Below are 19579 nucleotides of genomic sequence, written 5' to 3'. Positions count from 1 at the left end.
AGTTTTTTGAGTTTGTCTGAGGCTCAACTGTTTCACACCAACATTTCTTCAAGATGATTGAACACAACCACAAACACTGGACACACACACACACACACATATCTACAGTACTCCACGGCTGTGGAGAGATGGATAGATTACAGCTTCCCTTATTATTATGGGATCAGGAGAAGAGGGCGAGGGGGTGAGAAGACATGAGGACAGATGGATTGGTGGATAAAAGAAAAACAAGAAAAACTGGATGATGACACAGACAACAAAGTGCCGTAAACACATGCTCTGTTTGGGGGCTCGGTCAAACCCCGGTGACAAACAATGATTGGTGCACGAGAAGCGCCCCAACATTTCCTGGTGAAAAGGGATTGGGGGAGTGAAGAAGTGTTCACGGCATCACAAACTTTTATCATCCGTGCTCAGTGTTCTCGACAATGACTGGACAGGTGGTGCTCAAAACAGTGACGTGGCTCTTAACGCCGGTGGTGGCGATTGGTGCAACAACGTCCCATGCAAATCATTTGACATGGAGGTGAAAGCATTCACATTTAAAGTGCTGTTTCTGCCATTTGTTGTCTGGTTTTCACTGGTTAGGTGAACTGAATGACCTCAATTCACGATATGCATCATTCACCAGTACTGTTTTTTCTTTAGTTTGCGTCTATAATGTTTGTGCTGTTTCAGAACTGTACTCACAGGATTATGCCGAATTTAACAAATCTACACAATCCTACAAAGTAAACTACACCTACCTGTTACTGTAGGTAAGTAAAACAAACCATCACTCAATTTAGGTCTGACGGAGTTTATCAGAAAACCAGGCAGCAATTTTTGGCAGCACATGTGGTGACAAATACTAAATCCAAGTGTTTTACCTGCTCTTCCGGGTGGTCCAGGGGGTCCTTGGAGTCCTTTGGGGCCCTGCAGAGCCAGTCCTGGAGGCCCAGGAGGGCCACCGTTACCTGGAGGACCAGGAGATCCGGGGAAACCAGCCTCTCCTTTAGTGCCGGGAAAACCAGGACTGCCAGATGGGCCGGGAAGACCTGGGTCTCCCTTTGTACCTTAACACATAGTGAAAGATAAAGTAGATATTGTTATATCAGTGCAGAGACAATAATCACAACAATCAAAACTGTTATATATGGTAGGGTGGTTACTCACCTGGCAACCCTGGAAGCCCAGAGGGACCGGGACCACCGTAACCAGGAAGCCCTGGAGTAGAAATTAAGTTAAGTGACTCAAATCAAAACAACCAAACACATGTTGGCAATTTTAAATATACAGTTAAGTAATTGGATGTTGACCAGCGACTTACCTGGCTCTCCTTTGACTCCAGCTGGTCCAGGGATCCCGTCCCGACCTGCCTGACCCTTCTCTCCTGGCAACCCTGGTCCTCCTGGTCGGCCGGACTCTCCTGGTCTACCGGGAGCGCCAGTGAGACCTGGGGCACCGGGCCCACCGTCGAGACCCTTGGGACCGGGGATACCAGGAGCACCTGACCGGAGAAGATGGACAATGCATCAGTCAGTGTTGCTTTGTTTTAGCTAGCAGCTAGAAAACTATGACTATAGTGCTTCAGTCCAAATGGATTAACTGCACAACTGCTTTTATGACTTCTGAGGGTCTTTCCTAAACCTGCTGTAGTCAAACGGCAGATTACCTTGGAATCCTGGGAGGCCGGGGTCGCCTTTGACACCTGGCCCTCCTGGTAATCCTGGGAGACCGGATGATCCTGGAGTTCCTTTCTGTCCTGGACTTCCTGGGAACCCTGGCTGGCCTGGTTCACCCTGTGAGAGGCATAAATAAAATGAAGCGTAAATTTGTACTTTGCACTGTTTTTCTGAACTAGGAAATTTCAATGGTACTTGTGTCCTGTACCTTGGTTCCGGATTGTCCAGGTGGTCCAACTCCAGCAGAGCCTGGTTCACCTTTGGTTCCAGGGAAACCAGGTCCTCCTGGCTGTCCCGAGGCTCCAGGCCTACCTGGCTGACCTGGTAGACCCTTCTGCCCTGACGGTCCTGTGACATCATCAAAGTGTGACATCAGTTTTTATGACAAAGAAATCAGGTGTTTTAGTGGCTTATGTCGAGTAAAAGGCACACGTAATAATCAACATCAAGACCGATGTTATCATGTTTGGTCCATTAGTCAGTTATATGTAAAATTATTATTTAAGTGTTGTTTATCATTAAAGATCATTCGTCAGTATGACTACAAGATGGAAGATAGAACCCACCTGGAAATCCCATTTCTCCCATGCTGCCTTTAAGTCCTGGGCCTCCAGGACCACCTGGGCCTCCTGGGATGCCAGGGTCTCCCTTAAGACCTGCAGCACAATAGAAACACCACATTAGAAATGTATTTGCATGAATGCATGTGTATTAATGTATGCATGTGTGAGTGTGTGTTGCAAGGTAAACCCATACCTGATGGTCCGGGCAGTCCAGGGCGTCCATCTGTTCCTGATTGTCCAGGGTCACCGGAGAGACCAGGGATGCCTTTCTGTCCCGGAAAACCTGGTGCACCTGTAGAACACACACACAAGAATATAATGAGTATTTAATAATACAGTGAGTTTCATATTTTCTCATACTTTCTGAGAAAAATAAGATCTTAAGACTGAAGACAAAATCAAAGGCAGTGAAGGTGTTTTCAGCTGTACCTGGTAGTCCAGGATCTCCTTTGGATCCCTTCGTGACCGATGGTGGCTGGCTGGCTCCTGGGGGTCCCTGGACACCGGGGTCTCCCCTTTCTCCTTTACCACCGGGAACGCCGAGGCCACCGTCTCTGCCTGGGAATCCAGGTTCACCTGGAGAGGAGAACGTGAGAATCAGAGTTTAGCGCAGCCATCAACGAGGTTCTTTGTTATTCTTTGTTCGCCATTTTGACTTCTATTATTTTTGTGATATATTTGGTGTCACTGCTCATTGATGTGCATTTTCTGTCAGTAAATTATTAGTAAAATGAAAATATCATTTTACATGCCTTCTCATGGCTTAGAAAATCTAAATCAGTGTTTACAAATGTAAAAAATTCAGCACATATTTATTTAACAAGTTACGTTAATACTGAACGTAACTTGGGACATACTGTGTGTGAATACCTTTAAGTCCAGTAGCGCCAGATCCCCCTGGGCCTCCTGGTCCTCCAGAAGGTCCTGGAGGGCCCATGGGACCCATATCTCCTTTCTGACCTGCCGCCAGTCAGATATTAGATAGGAGAAAATGAAAAAAAAATGAAAATATTCAATTACATAGTCCCTCATTCACACAGCTATAGCAAGATGGTCATATTTTAACAGCCAGTCAGTAAGTTAAGTCAAGCCAGCAGGACAGTTAGTCAGTTAAATAACCAGACAGCAAATCCTAAAATCCTAAATATTTAGCAAGTTAGCCAGCCAGCCAGCTTCGCAGTTGGTCAATTAGCTGGTCAGCTAGCGAAAACCAGCTTTCACTGGTCAATGTAATTTCTCATACCTCTTTCATCATTCTTTATTAAACACTGCAAAATGATACTGACAAAAAACCTCAGTATAATGTTTCGGGTTTTTAAAACCAATAAAAGAAACACTGCCTGAAATATGAAGGAGGAGGCAGTAATCACTTGTCATATCATTAGTTAGCCAGAAGGCTAACCAGCTATCCTATCCTGTGCCATTTACAGTTAGCTACTAAGTCATACAGATTGATGATGTTAGCATTATATTTTACCTGGCAGTCCAGGCAGACCATCCCGTCCAGGTCCTCCAGGAGGTCCTGGGGTTCCAAGTGGACCTGGGGAACCTGGGAAACCAGGACTTCCTCTGTCTCCTGGCAGACCTGGAATGTCTAGACCTGGAGTACCGGGGTCTCCCTTCTCTCCGTTCGATCCAGGGAATCCTGTAATGATGATATCGATATTTCATTGTCTGGATACAGGAACTATAGTTGAACTCCAGATTTCCAGGTTATGAATGATTTGAAGACTAATTGAGTTTTTTTACCGAATGCAGTCAAGATGCAGGTAATTGTGTGTTTGCAGTAGACAAAGCAGCAAATCATTAAACACAAAACAAAATATATCCCCACGAAACAAAACAAAGAGTCTTAATATCACAAATGACACCTTTCCTGTGTATTTGAAAGTCTAACGCAATCACACATTGTCACGTATGATGTGTCACCATTAAATGGCCTTCAACCAGCACCAGTATTGGGTTACAATACCTTTCTCGCCTTGGCGTCAGAGGGTCGCAGGTAAGGGAGGGGCGTGTTTCAAAGCGCAGGGGGCGGAGCGTTGGATAAAGCCGAAGATGGGATGAGGAGAACAAAGTATAATGCATTAAATGCATTAAAACGTCTATATGAAGCCGGTTCTCGAACACTCTGAATATGCACCGAAGCTCTTACAGAAAAACTTGGTGTCATCTGTGTAACAGGATCAGCAACCAATGCACGTTCAGAGTATTCGAAGAGTTTGCTGGATATGGGTTAGCTTGTGGATTTGTGTACATTCTAAGGAAGAGTGGTGTGAGTTTAAGAGGTTGACACAAATACTGGTGCACCGAAACTCTTATGAGGTTAGTTAACGTTTGGTGTGCACGCGAAGAAAGAGCCTTGAGTGATGTTAAAATGCTGAGGCCTGGCTCGTGCTGCTCTGTGATTCAAAAGCTCTACAAACAAAGCGTGGAGGATGGTGATGCAGCCAGAAAAGGGTGAGAGAACTATGACATTATTTGGCGGCGTCTTAAACACAAAGGGACGAGAGGTGGCGCTCCAGTGAAAGCAGAGGCGAGATGAAGATGTGAGGAAAAGTTCCCCAGTTTAAGGGACGCTTACCACACCGTGATGCACACACATTCAATCCGCACACACACCTTGATCAGACAAACCCGTGACACTGGTGCTCAGGTGCTTTGGGGTGCTCACATGGGAAGTGCATCATATATAGTTTGAACCCCTGTACCAAAATGACATCCAGACACCTTCATGGATAAGTGGGTGGTCATGCACAGTCCGGGGTGACCAAGCAAACTAACATATATTTAAAACATGCACAAATACAGTAAAAACACAAACAAGCTTCTTCTAAATCATCTTTTTAAATTTTGAGAAAAGCTACTCAGGAAAATTCAGCCTTATATATCTCACCTGGTGGTCCCATCGGGCCAGGGGGTCCAGTGGGTCCAGGTGCCCCCAGTGAGCCGAGGGAGGGGGATCCCGGTGGACCACGAGCTCCAGGTATACCAGGTGTACCAGGTTCACCTGGGCAGAGACAGATGAGAGAGTCACTGTCAGTTCAGTGTACTGTTCAATGGCTATAATGAGTTTTGGGTGGATAGGTGAATAGTTTTCACTCAAATCCTTCTCACGTTCGCACTCTGTCACACTCACACATACATCCCTTGACAAACATCAAATCAATACCTTTAACTCCTGGGCCGCCATCAAATCCAGGTCGTCCAGATGAACCAGGGCCGCCAGGGAAACCAGAATCTCCCTTTAGTCCGGGGAAACCTTTCGATCCAGGTACTCCTGGTAAACCTGGGGGTCCGGGAAGGCCAAAGCCAGGCTCACCCTGTCACACAGAAGGCGGCAAACAGTTAAGCCATTCTATGAGGTACTTTGTGATAGATATTAAACCATAACAATAAAACAGGACTGCATTTATCAAAAAAAAACAAGTAAAATAGGGATTCAAAAATCTGATATCAAAAATACCATTTCAAGCACATCCACTCCATTTTATTCCACCTATTTTCTCTTCAACTTAATACTAACTGTGGACTGGTCTGCATCTTCTTGGAGCAATAAATGCAGAAACTTGTAGTTTCTTGGGGACACAGGTAAAGATTTGTGTAAACAGATCTGGTTCCATCCATCTACATAAGCTAAGTTTGGTGGGTTCTGCTCTTTGCATCGTGTGTTTTTAGAAGACACAGGCCCTACAACTACATTAAATGTTTATTGTTATTAAAATTCAATATGTATTAATAAAGTACTTTATCCATCTATCTATCTACCTTGGGTCCAGGAAATCCAGGCTGGCCTGGGAGTCCATCAACTCCTGGTCTGCCTGGTCCTGCAGGAGCTCCTGGCTGGCCGGGGATACCTGGGAATCCTGTGAGGGAAGAAGTAGGTGAGACAATTTGTGTGGAGAAAAAAGCACAAGGAAGAGGCCTAAGACGTACTGAGAAGAGGACGTGAAGGTCACTGTTCATTGGTGTCTTTACCTTTAGCTCCTGGGGGTCCTGGGAGTCCGATGCCTGGTAGTCCAGGTTCACCCTTCCCTCCTGGTAATCCAGGGAAACCATTCTGTCCGGGCTGACCTGGGTTACCTGACAACAGAAATTTGCAAGCCAATCAGACAACAGAAACATGTGCCACCTTGGTTACAGGTTACCTAGAGCATGAAAAAAAAAAAGGCCTTTACTGAAAAATAATAATTGTGTACCTGGTGATCCGGGCAGTCCTGACTCGCCATCCAGTCCTCGGGGTCCTGGTAAGCCTTTCTCGGCCACTGACAGGCCTGGTTCACCTTTAGTACCTGCATGGTGAGCGAAAGCACAGGCAAAAGGTCAGTGAGATTAAAGGATCTGTTACTATAAAGAGAGAGCGAAGGGAAAGACAACTGGATAATAATATGGATAACAAAGATGGCGTCAGTGAGCAGATTAAAGTTCAAGTATACTTATTGGAATATTATGATATACTGTAGCTTGAATGTTGTCTTTACAGCTGAAATAACTTGGCAGAAAATGTATTTTAATGATCATTAATTGGTACTGGGTATTAATCCATTTGAAATGTTATGTTTGATTTTTATATTCTCTTAAGTTGAAAATTAAAACAGTTGTTCACAAACGATAAAAAAAGACTAAACTACTAACAGAGAAAATAACTGGCAGATAAACAAACTTGCAGCCCTACTTGTCTTATGAATTTATACATTTATAATTTATATTTTACTTATTTAATACATTTTCTGAACTTACCGTATTAGAACTAACAGTTTTCTACTTTAATAAAATTAAGTGTAATGTAACAAAAAATGATGAATATCCTTTAAAAACAAGTAAATACCTCCTGAAAATAGCCCAAAATATTGTCACATTATACATATTGAGATAATATACAAAAATATTGTATTATATATTATAATACAGATTATTTTTTATTCAGCGCTACTGCAGGTTGAAGGAAGAGAAATACTCAGATGTGGACAGCAGGACTTCTTACCGGGTGCGCCGGGACCTCCGGGTCTTCCTGAGACGCCCTGCACACCTTTCTCTCCAAGAGGTCCCTGAGGTCCGAAGCCAGGGCCCCCTGGAGGACCCCTGTCTCCTGGAAGACCTGGGGAACCTGACTCACCGGGGAGCCCTCGTTCTCCTTTCACCAGCAGAGAGCCCTGTCGAACACACATTAGTTATGAGGTGCATCATGGACGGATCGAACAATCTGAACGATGATGGGCGGACTGAGTGAAAGCCACCTACAGAAGCTCCTTTGGGTCCAGGAGATCCAGGCAGTCCATCGCGACCGGGTCGACCGTCCAGACCGGGCAGACCAGGTTGTCCGGGGAAGCCAGTGTCACCCTTCTCTCCCCTCACACCGCTGACTGTGATGGCATCGCCTGGGTCTCCCTTCTCTCCGGGGAATCCTGGAGCACCTTGAGGACCGGAGGATCCCTGGAAAGGAAAGGAAGAAGAAAATGTTGTTCTTAGAATTAGATTATAAAATTTCGCATTTTGATTTTGAGTTCAATCAAACTCTGACTCATAGCCAGGCATGAAAGATAATATCAAGTAATTTAGGCTTTATATTATAACCACTAATGTGAGATAATAACAAAGGTCGTATGACCTTAATTTCAAGCTCAAACGATACCTTTAGAGTAGCATGTTCATTTATAAATACACACTAAAGATACAAAAAATGATAAGCAAGCCATCACCCAAAGGAACTGTGTTCAATTTAGCACCAAAATCTCCAGATTACAATTTTTATGTCGTGAATATCTGTTCTAAGATGATATGTGCTATTAATGTACTCACAGGTGGTCCAACGGCACCAGGTGTTCCGGGAAATCCTCTGTCTCCTTTGACACCTGGGGAGCCAGGTGATCCTGATTGGGGGGGGGGGGGGATTATAAATACATTAATAATGACAGAATAATGTCCAATATGCTATATATTTACATTGCTCTTAGTGGATGACAATTAGACAGCTAAGCAGAAACAAGGCTGCTATGTCATAAACCTACTTCCCTCTTGTCATGCTAACATTAGCTAACACGAGCTAACATCAGTGTTCGTCCACAGAAATTGAAGAAAAATCAGATAAAGGTGATAACAGATAGTATTTAAAAATACTTTTTAAGGTGTTAATGACTCATGTGGGAGTCTGTTGAGAAGAAAGTTAAGTGGGGTTACCAGGGAATCCGGGCTGTCCTGCTGGTCCTGGGGGTCCTGGGATGCCACTGGTGCCGCCAAAGCAGTTCACACAGGTGTCACCCTTGTCACCTGAAACAGATCACTAAGGTCAGTGTTTTCTTAAAATATCTCAAATTGAATCCACTTCACATGACATTTTAGTTATTAGATCTGACAGAAATCTTAGCATCTCTGTATTCTCTCACCTTTTTGGCCCGTCTCTCCTGGGTAACCTCTCTCTCCCTGTAAGCCGGGACGCCCAGGCTCTCCAGCGATGCAGTTTTGTCCCGCTGTGGAAAAGCCTGGAGGTCCAGGGAGCCCAGCTGGACCCTGCCCACCAGGAGCCCCCGGACGTCCTGGGGTACCTGGCAAAGACAGCCCTGGAGTACCTGTCTCTCCCTTCTGACCTCTCTCTCCTGGGAAGCCTGGAGATCCAGGCTGACCACCACCACCAATAGCGGGAAGTCCTGGTGCTCCTTGAGGTCCTGTTAAACCTGAAGAAGACAGGAGGGCAAAGTTAAAAAACCTCTAGGGCTGCAACTAACAATTATTTTCATTACTGATTCATTTTCAGATTATTTTCTCAACTAATCATTGGGTCTAGTAAATGTTTTGTGTCGGTGTGAGTGTGTTTGTGTTTACCTGATGGTCCTCTATCTCCTTTGAGTCCAGGTGTTCCAGGGAATCCGGGCTCACCTTTAGGACCGACCCGACCACCTGTCTGCCCGCCAATCACCTGGTGGGACAATCAGAAATAACGTAAATTCAGAAGAAAGCGATCACTTAACTGGCTCAATGGCTTCAAATTTATTTGACATTTTTTATAATGAAATAAAGTAAAAATAAAGATCATAAACATATACGATATATATACAATGTTTTATTGTAAGTGCCTTGGCCGAGAGCATTTGAGGACAGCACTTGCAGAGTATCCTTCGTACAGTTTCCCTGACGTGAATACGAATTTGCAAAATGGAGAGAAAGAAATCTCCAAGACAACTTAGCAAAATCTATCTGCTGATGAAGGCCATGGGGTCCTACTGAGAGCACCAGAAAGAGCTAAAAGGGGATCTTGAGTCAAGATTATTTTGTTCAGTGTGAAAAATGTAGAATACACACCACTCCTGGTGGGCCCGGGTATCCACGATCACCCTTTATTCCCTAAAAAGAGAACACAAGGGGAAGTAATTAAAACAATCCATGACATCACTGTTTGACTTGTTGAATACAATTCATAAAAAAAAAAAAAGTTGGAGAAAACCTACTCTCTCTCCATCCCTGCCTGGAGGACCTGGCTGGCCTGATTCTCCTTTGATTCCCTGATAGTGAACAAGTAAAAAAAGAAAGACGTTAGATGTAAATAAGAGATTTAAAAAGGTTTGGTATAAAACAGTAAAATATGTGTGTCATCAATTGTCAAGTATGTTGATAGAACTCACTGGGAAGCCGGAAGAACCCGGGTCGCCATCTTTGCCTGGTTTGCCCTGCAGATAAAAGAATGATGATGAAGAAGAATGCATGGTTTTTAAATACTTTAGAATTAAGCTTAGCCGTGGGAAAGGGTCAAACTGATGGTTGTGGTTTGGGTTAGGGAAAATATTACGTCAATGAAAGTCCCCACAACCTAACTCCAGAAGGACTGAACTCACTCGTTTGCCTGCTTCTCCTGGTTCTCCCTTGTCTCCTTTCTGGCCGCCTGAGGGACCCTACAATGACAAAACACATGTCAACAACATGGCTGTTAAATACAGGCCTTTTTTTCCCCATACAGTAGCTCACTACTGATCTCTGGTCTTCCTACAATGTGGATCAATAACATTATGATGTTTACAAGTCGGAATATATACTTACAGGAGGTCCTGGATAGCCTGAATCACCAGGGGGACCTGGAAGACCTGGGTCACCCTACAGAGAAAACACACAAAAGAGAAAAGTTCAAAGTGCAAAAATATGAGAGATACTAAGTCTAATTGAGTGTCTATATATGTACTGAGTTACTGTGTGGAGTAACAGGTGCAGAAATGATCTGCTGCCATCATGTGGTTGAAGTGAAGGTTGCAGAATTCAGCCGTTCTTGAAACTCAGTCCATTTTTAAATGTGCAAATAAATGGCCTTACATTATCACATTATTATATTCATTTATATACATCATAGTATGTAGAAAGTTTCGCAAAGATGAGGACTTTTAAGAAAACATATGCAAAAATTGACGCATTCATGGAAATATATAAAAATATTTGTTGTCTATATGATCAATTTCAACTTTTTTTTTGTTGTCACCTGTCGAGCCGACCAAACGAGCTGCAGCTTAATTAGAAAGTCTTGAACTTTGGTCTAAACAAACTTATAAATGCTCCCTCACTCATATATACCACCTGGTGTACTTATAATGCAAGGTTGGTGTCAATACCTTGTCTCCTCTCTGAATCTCTGTCTCGGGTGGCCTCTTCTGTTCTCCAACTTGTCCTGGAGGACCAGGAGGTCCTGGTAAACCAGGGTCACCCTGTGTCACACCAGATGAGATTAAGGGTTCAAAAGTAGAATTCAGAAAAGGATGGACAGAGGAGGTTTGAGCTTCTTATTGGTGATGATGACAAACTTAAATAAGTAAAGTAAGTAAATACCTTCTCTCCTTTGGGTCCTTGGAAGTTCAATCCCATGTTTCCCTGTTTGAGAAAGCCCAACAACAAAATCTCAGTTTCAGAATACTTAAATGTCAATGGGATGAGAAAAGGATTCATGTAGGGCAAATGCACAATTGTTTTGTTAATTTCTTTTGGCGAAATAACAACAAAAGATCAATTTAAAATCTGTTTCTCTATTGATTCCTCAAGGTTCGGACTCACCTTTGGTCCAGGAGGACCAGGAGGACCTGGACGACCCTGGAAAACAACACCAGAAAACAACATTGTTGGACTATAGTTCATTTCAACAACTTTAATTGCTCCAGATGTTCATTCTACTGAAAAGAAAACATACATAAAATCCACATTTCGACAGTGAGATCATGTTTTGCAGCAGCCATCTTTACCTCATAGCCTCTGGGTCCTGGAGGTCCGAGAGGACCTTGCAAACCGGGCGGTCCGGAAGAGCCCTGTCCACACACAGAACAACGTCATACATCTTATGCAGCTTTAAACTTTTTTACACTGTCTGACAGCATCACATATATATTCTCTATCAGTTTGTTCCAGCTCTTCGATAATATGAAGCTGTATGAAGTTTACAGTGTGAAATATTCAAACCCAAGACTCAATGTCTTATCTTTGGAAACTTAAACTAAAGTTTAAAGTGGGTTTCAACAAAGTTTGGCAGCACAGAATGAGTTTTAAGAGGTTTAAATACACAACAACTCACTGGAACTCCTGGCAATCCAGGTAATCCCACTGCTCCTTTCTCTCCAAAACGGTTGGTGGAGATCACATCACCTGGGTCTCCCTGTAGAGCAGAAAAACACAACCAGAGGAAACTGTCATGAGACGTCAGCTGCACACGAACAAGAGGCTAAGAAGCATCGGCTATTTCTTTGAGGTTTGTCACTTCAAAATATCAGATACTGTTTCATGAGAACGGCCTTTTTGAGGCTTTCTAACCAAACAGAACAGCACCATCTAGTGGCAGAAACACAAAATTAAAGTGGACAGTTTTATATTATGGGAAGCTTAAGGTCATAAAAAAAACCTCTGATAAAATCGATTTAATAAAAACCTAATCAGCTAAAGAACAGAATTAATATAAATAAGACAAATAGGTGCATTTTTATGTTTTTCAGGGTCACTTTTAAAATGACGACTGCCTCAGCAAACACTGACAGAACAACATTTGAAAAGCTTTGAACGCGAGTCTGAAACATTTACCTTTGGTCCTGGCAGACCAGGTGGACCCTGAAAAGGAGAAGAAAAAGAGAAGAAGAGGATGTTACAGGAGAAGATTGATTAACTATTGTGTCAAACGGTATGATAATGAACAGACACTGCTGCAAACTCACCGGCCGTCCTTGTTGTCCGGGGGCTGAGTTTCCTGGGAAACCCCTATCACCCTGGAGAGAAGAAGAAGACATTTAACACACAGTGGTTTGACTTGATTTGCAAAAAGCTAGTAAGTGGACCTTGAGTTTAGATGTGTTTTGTTGAAGGCCATAAAAGGTTTATTTCATGGCATCACTGAAGCTTTTCCAATGTGAGAATAATACCTACCGAGAAAATCTAACACTTCTGGGAAAAAAATATGACCAAATGTAAAGATTCACAAATTAGCTTTGATGCAAAATGATTGCTCAGTATTATCCTTTAAAAATATCAGTTAGTTTTTCAAGGAGAGCCAGATCATTCAGTTACAAAACTTCATCAGATACCTTTGTCCCATTGCAACCTGGCACTCCCCTTGGGCCTGGAGGTCCATCTTGCCCCGGCAGACCCTGGGAAACAGGAAGTAAACAGGAAGTTACATCACACATGCTACCACATGCAGTCCTGTATTTCAGTAGGATTTTAGAGGATGAGGGAAACTCACTGGAAGTCCTGGTGTTCCTGGAAATCCTGGCAATCCAGAAGGCCCCTGTTAGGAGTAAAGTAATATGTCAAACACAGAAGATTGAGCTTGTAGACTCTGTTTGAGATAAGGTGAAATGTGGACATCTGCTGGTCAGAGGAGGGTATTGCAACCTGAAAAATCTTCAGTGTTGGGATTAGTCTGAGTAAATCTGGTGAGAGAGAGTTTTTTTCTCTCAGTATGACAATGTCTCTAAAGTGCTGTTTGTAAGAGAAGAGACAGCAAAAAAAAAAATTATATACTTACTCTTATTCCTTTAGGACCAAATGGTCCCTGAAGTCCGTCGCTACCCTGAGAGGAAGAACAGACACGCAGCCATTAAACCAGATTAGATTAATAATCTTTCATTCAATCTTTCATGGAAAAGATTTTGGGGATGATACCAAAACTGCAATACTGCAATATATAAAACATTTTAAATGAAGCCCCACCGTAGTCAAACCTACATTTTCTAGCTGAATGCCTACATGGAGTGGCCCTAAAACCCGTCCTCATCCTCACTAGAAATGGAACCAAATGTGTCCTCTGTGCCCAAACCAAAGTGAGGTTTTCTCTTCTCAACTTTCTGCCTCCTCCCTCATCTGTTCCAGTAAAACCTGAACTGTTATTAAACTGTTGAACTTCAAACTTGACCCTGAAACCCACCTTCTCTCCTCTGGGTCCAATCGGCCCCTCAGGTCCGGGGAATCCTGGGACTCCTGGCTGTCCGGTGAGACCTGGGAAACCCCGCTCACCCTGCACACAGTGACACAGATACAGAACTTGTGGATTATGATATTTATCTTATTTACTTCTTTCTCCTCCCACATATGTCCTACACACCATAACCCCCCCTATTCATTTATAACACACTTTAATGTAGTTGTAAGCAGATGTAAGAGTTTATTAATGTATTTATCAACAGCTTAACCTCCAAGTTACAATTGTTGACAAATACTAAACACTTATATCTGCTTACAACAACATTATAGTGACTTATAAACCATTTATTAACCATTTATTTATTAACTCTGCACAGCTGTAATTGTTTTGTCTGTATGCATCAGTGCACAAACAGTCCTGTGCTGCATTTGTTTTGTGAGTTCCTCCATATTGAACATTGTGCATCGTGTATCTATGTGTCGTTTTGCCTACCTTTGCTCCTTTTACTCCACTGCAGTCACATTTGGATCCCGCACATCCGTGGCAAGCCTGTAGGGCGACAAGAGGAAGAGCGATGACGATGTTTGTTGCTAAAACAAAACCCCTTCAGACAAAACCATAGACGATTCACCTTAAATGTACACTGGATCCGAATGAAACCATGTCAAGAAAACCCAAAGGGGTCTAAAACCTTAAAGGTTTATGGAAGCAGTGACCACCAGAGGGCGCTCCATCATTACGCTACAGCACCGCTGCACGCAGGCTGCGTTTCTTCCCACAGAGGAGGAGGAAGGTCTGTGGTGGTTTTCCCTGCAGCTTTGTTTGATGATGAGATGACAGGTGCAAGGTCAGCGAGGAACCAAACCCCAAGCGAAACAAAAAGCTTTTATCTAAAATAAAACAAAATTATCTCTTTTCAAAGAGCGAGACAGTTGCGGAGAAGAGGGTTAAAGGGGAGACTAGAAGGGAGGGAGGGATGGGAGTACGAGTGCCAAGCTGTTGATTAACTTTTCCCATGCTTGTTGACACAGCGAATGCCAGACGGGCATCGATTGCACGCATGCCAGGCAGGCAGGTTGTGAGAAAGACGGAGAGCGCACGAGAGAGGACGGACCGGCAGACAAGTCAGCATTCTTCTGTGTCTGCAAAAACCTTTTGTGTGTCCTTGTTTGTGTCGATGGTTTTCATGGTATTCCTGTTTTATTTGATCGGTGCGGACTCCCGGCCTGTAATATAATATAATAAATAATAATAATAATCTCTACTACTTTTTTACAGTAGACAAGCAGCGAATCCCCACAACTGAGGAGCTGAAAGCGGCAAAACGATTGTGGATTACGACCAAGTAAAGTGTTGAAAAGGGAGAGGTGTGAAGGACTTAATGGGTCAGATTCACACACATATTTGGCAGCTCAGCCCAGCGGTTCCCACAGTGAGGTCATCGGAGGGAGGTTATTTGTTTGGTGACAACATACTGACTCCCAAACTGACTCCAAAAACAGTCACCTCACAGGCGTGGACTTTAAAACGACCGGCGATGGAGGAAGTATTCACATCCTTAACTTAAGTAAAAGTACTTTCAGAAGTAGAAGTATAAAGCAGCATGAGATGGAAACACTCAAGTAAAGTACCTCAAATTTGTACTTAAATACCGTACTTGAGTAAATGTACGTAGTTACTTTCCACCACAAAACAACTAACAAGCAAATGACCAAATGATGTCTTCATCAATTTACTACTAATCTACTGGGAGTAACAGGAGGTAAAAACAGCTGTTCACAGCTGTAGTTGCTGGTAGGTCTTTCTATCCTGTGTGTGTGTGTGTGTGTGTGTGTGTGTGTTTCAACACTTCACTGCATACAGTATCAGGTTCCCTGCAGGCCTCTCTGACAACTTTATAACACTTCCTCTGAGGCGGGAAAGTCAAAGGTCAACATGGGAGCGTGTACAGCGTGAATACTGCAATACAGAGAGTTACACGATGCCTCCATGTGTGTGTTAAATGTGGAATGAAACCTGATCTACTCTTAAAATCCATTTTATTGCTTAAACAACAACGAATCTGTCGACAGAAACAGTTTTGATGATCAGTTAATCATTTAAGACAATTATTAGGGCCAAATATTTGCAGGATTCAGGTTCTCAAATGTGATGATTTGATGCTTTTTCTCTGATTTATATCATTTTAAATGGAATATATTCCGGTTTCAGCTGTTGGTCGAGCAAAATAACGTTTTTCAAAACAATCGCTACATCTTAATCAACAATGAAAATAATCAGCTGCAGCCTTCATCCACTTTTATAAAGTTCTGAACTTTTACTTATCATTTTGTTCTCATGTTTTACTCTCTAATATATCTTATTTTTTGTAATCAAACACACGTTTTTACGTTCTGCAAAGTCTGTAAACAGTTTACAAAAGCTGCCACGCAGTTTATTACAGCATGTGGCCTTTGTTTGTACACACACACACATATAGATAGAGAGAGAGTGTGTACATGTGTATACATTACATTTGTCACATTCCTGTGTGTGTGTGTGTGTGTGTGTGTGTGTGTGTGAGTACAGGATGTGTCCACAGTTATAAACCAGGTGTTAACCACAGACTGACAGACTGTTAAAATCCTCTTTCACCACGCAGATCTGTGCTCTGATAGACGACCGCAGCGATGTACGTAGCGGCTTATCTGTCTTCCTGCGAGGCTCGGGGGCTGAAGCAAGGCACTATAAGCCGCCAGGGTTGACGGTTTGATTCCCAGTGAGGCCAGAAAGTGCAACACACACATGTCAAAGTCAGGAGTTTTGGATTAAAAGACACGCAGAGTGTCGCATGTTGGCTATAAACACAAAGCGAGTGCAAACTGTTATCTGAGGGTTGACGGGTTACCAACAGACACACACATACATGCCTGAATACATTTGCACATGGGTAGTCAAGTGTGTGTGTGTGTGTGTGTGTGTGTGTGGAGGTGTTTTTACAAGCCCTGAATCTCCAGATTAGTCTCTGGTCTGCTTCAGCTCAATGCAGTCTGGTCTCTCCCACGCCCAGGCCTGCAGCTCGCACTCGTTTCACCTCCGTCTCTCTTTCTCTTCATTCATTCATCTGTTTTTCTGTCGTCTCTACACTCATCGACATGTACTTATCCAGAAAAGCGTGACACGGCTCACATGCTCTCGTTTACAACATTCACCGGCGCTCCCTCAGACTGTGGAGATTTCCACTTAAACCAGCCGCAACTCTTTCAGGGATTCAAAGCGGCAAATTTAAGGACGCTCACGCTCAAATTAACCGTAAATATGAACTTCGCCTCCAACAGGTCGAGAAGAAACACTTTTAGGATAGAGGCGTGTCAAAACAAGCTGCGTCCATCGATGAAAAATAGTACGCACGGCATAAACAGCTGATTTTAAAATATGATGTCTCCGCAAAGCTCTCATCTTGTACTGAACAACTACAGGATATGAAAAAAATAAAGAGTAAATAATTAATAATAAAAGATGTCTCACAAATTGACCACAGATGCAAATATTTGACTTTATGGGGCAGCAGCTTGCAGCTAAATAATAATAATAATAATAATAATAATTTTTTAACATAAAAGTTATATTAATGATGTATTTAATAAAACAGCAAACTGTTGCTAAATTGTCTCTGTGTAGGCTGAACACAGTAATTTCATGCGACAGTTCGTTTGGTTGAATTTTACGGTGCGTTTTATTAGCATTTGTTAGCATGTTAGCTGCAGGCTGAGGTGTTGCCCTGCGTACTGACGTGTTTATTTACTACCAATCTGTTGCCCTTTGTGCTAAAACGACAGACTGCAGAGAGCAGAAATGAGCTGGTTTAAAAATGTGCCTAAACACAGTGTTAAAAGCATCTCTCTCTCTCTCTGTGTGTTCACTCCCTGTCTCTACCCTCTCGTTTACCCCCACAGCACTGACGGGGCATGTAATCCACTTAGAGAGGTCAGTGAGCTGCAGATATTTGCTCCACTCTCTCTGTCTGTGTGTCTCTCTTAGCTCTCTCTATCATTTCCCTCGCTCGCTCTCTCTCCTCACCTCCGTCCCACTTTATTTTCCATCACGCCAACCCGGCGATCGGGCCTGAGGGGGGGGGGTAGACCCGGCCCGCTCAGCGCCACCGGAGTATATAGAGTCACTTGGGGGTGAATGTTCGACATATACAACTCGGGGTCAAGATGAGGCAGCAAATAACTGAAAAGTAACCTAAATTTATGCTCACACAGGGTTGATTTTACGGTTTTAAGTGGCAAAGCTGCTCCTATCTGTCTCTTATTTCATGCTGTATCCATAGACTGTATAACAGAAGGGGACCTAGCCGTTCTGAAGCCTTGAGTTTGCCATTTTGGCCGTCGCCATCTTGGTTTTATGGAACCAGAAGTGACCATATTTGGACGAGAAGGTGGAGCTGGGGATCTGAGGATGCCTACCTGTACCGGCAACCTGACCGCACCTGGCTAAATGGGACCATAATTTACAAAATGAACATCACGCTGTGTTGAAGAAGACTTGAAGCGAGCGACTGAGACCATGAACTCATCAGGAAAATATTCACTGAGGTGATAAATCAAGTGAGATGTCGGGTCATTTTCTCATAGACTTCTACACAATCTGACTCCTTTTTGCAGCCAGGAGACTCGCCCCCCCCTGCTGGCCATTAGAAGGAATGCAGGTTTAAGGCACTTCACTTTTCAGCCCCCGAGGTTGGTGCTTGGCTAAATCTGTGTTTTAAAAGAATCACCCCTTTATTTTCTCTCAACTCGGCAGCGTATATTTACATGCATACAGTTAATATCATGCAATTAAATGTGATTTGGGGCGACTAGCTAACTAAACTTGACTGTTAGCCCAACAGCTGGAAACCACGGATGAAAACAGACCAGTAACCACTAGAGTGTGAAAACAAATGGAGAAAGACGGTGGAGGAGGATCTCAGGGGTGGAGTTTCGCACAATAACTGCATTAAAAAGAGAAAGAGAAGCCAGGTGTGTGCAGAGTGATGGAGAGGTGAGGCAGGTGAGGGTGGGTGAGGTGGGGGGGGGGGGGAGGAGGAAGAGGAGGGAGCGAGCGGAAGGCATGCACCCGAGGATTAGACTGGCGAGACTGGAATTCCCCTGCTCATCAAAGACTGATGATTAGACACCTATACACACTGCCCTGCCCTGCACAACACACACACACACACACACACACACACACACAAAGACACACACATGTGCATTCATGCAGCATACAAACACACACACACACGGAGCTTGTGAAACTCCCTGATTTGACCACAACTAATAACTTCTGCTTTCCAGCAGTGATCGCAGCTCAGCAGTCAGTAACCGCAACCTGAAACTAGAGCCAACATGTTCACACCAAGTGACTGACATGCTGCTGACACACACACACACACACACACACACACACACACACACACACACACACACACACACACACACACACACACACACACACACGTCAAGCAGAAATGTTTTCTCATCTTTTTCTAATCTATTCGGTTCTAGTTCAGATCTGCTATCTTTCGACCACATTCATTCATGTGTCTCATATCCGAATATAATCCAATTTAAAGACTTTCATTTACACTTATGTCACATATCTGCATCTCAGACAGAGAAGAAGAAGAAGAAGAAGACGAAGAAGAAGAAAACATTTGAAGTTACCCACGAAAAATCAGATTTTAGTTTCTTTATAGATCAAAATATAAATATAATATAAACAAGCTTAATCTGAGAGCATCTTTTAGAATTAGCTGTTCAGTTCCTCTGTATTGCTTGTAAGATCAATATAAGGCAACTTGTCAATCAATACAAGAGTGACATCCTTTTGTTGACATCTGGGTTTCACCTTTAATGGTGAAAATATGAAAGATTAATTTCGGGAATTTAGTGGCCTCATACTTTAAATATGACAATAATAATCTTTATCTATTGCACTGGTGTCATTTCATG

The 19579-nt window shown here is 43.2% G+C and overlaps 1 protein-coding gene across 1 annotated transcript in view; it reads right to left on the bottom strand.

Moving 5' to 3' along the window:
• The window catches only part of col4a5 (collagen, type IV, alpha 5 (Alport syndrome)), a 40517-nt gene that overhangs the window by 7629 nt on the left and 13309 nt on the right, over positions 1-19579 (bottom strand). The window contains exons 2-40 of the mRNA XM_070929556.1: positions 14091-14147; positions 13602-13691; positions 13203-13247; positions 12918-12962; positions 12760-12822; positions 12394-12444; positions 12263-12289; positions 11763-11843; positions 11437-11499; positions 11252-11287; positions 11030-11071; positions 10816-10908; positions 10256-10309; positions 10054-10110; positions 9844-9888; positions 9670-9723; positions 9524-9565; positions 9047-9140; positions 8611-8898; positions 8405-8494; positions 8027-8097; positions 7469-7660; positions 7212-7380; positions 6427-6519; positions 6206-6310; positions 5996-6093; positions 5400-5550; positions 5124-5237; positions 4200-4208; positions 3705-3872; positions 3098-3187; positions 2657-2803; positions 2421-2519; positions 2231-2320; positions 1873-2012; positions 1655-1781; positions 1310-1489; positions 1156-1206; positions 870-1055 (exon numbers count right to left, since the gene is read on the bottom strand). Of these exons, the coding sequence (XP_070785657.1) occupies positions 870-1055; positions 1156-1206; positions 1310-1489; positions 1655-1781; positions 1873-2012; positions 2231-2320; positions 2421-2519; positions 2657-2803; positions 3098-3187; positions 3705-3872; positions 4200-4208; positions 5124-5237; positions 5400-5550; positions 5996-6093; positions 6206-6310; positions 6427-6519; positions 7212-7380; positions 7469-7660; positions 8027-8097; positions 8405-8494; positions 8611-8898; positions 9047-9140; positions 9524-9565; positions 9670-9723; positions 9844-9888; positions 10054-10110; positions 10256-10309; positions 10816-10908; positions 11030-11071; positions 11252-11287; positions 11437-11499; positions 11763-11843; positions 12263-12289; positions 12394-12444; positions 12760-12822; positions 12918-12962; positions 13203-13247; positions 13602-13691; positions 14091-14147 (3697 nt within the window). The remainder of the gene's footprint in view (positions 1-869; positions 1056-1155; positions 1207-1309; positions 1490-1654; positions 1782-1872; positions 2013-2230; positions 2321-2420; positions 2520-2656; positions 2804-3097; positions 3188-3704; positions 3873-4199; positions 4209-5123; positions 5238-5399; positions 5551-5995; positions 6094-6205; positions 6311-6426; positions 6520-7211; positions 7381-7468; positions 7661-8026; positions 8098-8404; positions 8495-8610; positions 8899-9046; positions 9141-9523; positions 9566-9669; positions 9724-9843; positions 9889-10053; positions 10111-10255; positions 10310-10815; positions 10909-11029; positions 11072-11251; positions 11288-11436; positions 11500-11762; positions 11844-12262; positions 12290-12393; positions 12445-12759; positions 12823-12917; positions 12963-13202; positions 13248-13601; positions 13692-14090; positions 14148-19579) is intronic.

Source organism: Enoplosus armatus, chromosome 23, assembly GCF_043641665.1.
Source record: "Enoplosus armatus isolate fEnoArm2 chromosome 23, fEnoArm2.hap1, whole genome shotgun sequence".
Lineage (NCBI taxonomy): Eukaryota > Metazoa > Chordata > Actinopteri > Centrarchiformes > Enoplosidae > Enoplosus > Enoplosus armatus.
This window is presented reverse-complemented; position numbering and strand designations above follow the sequence as displayed.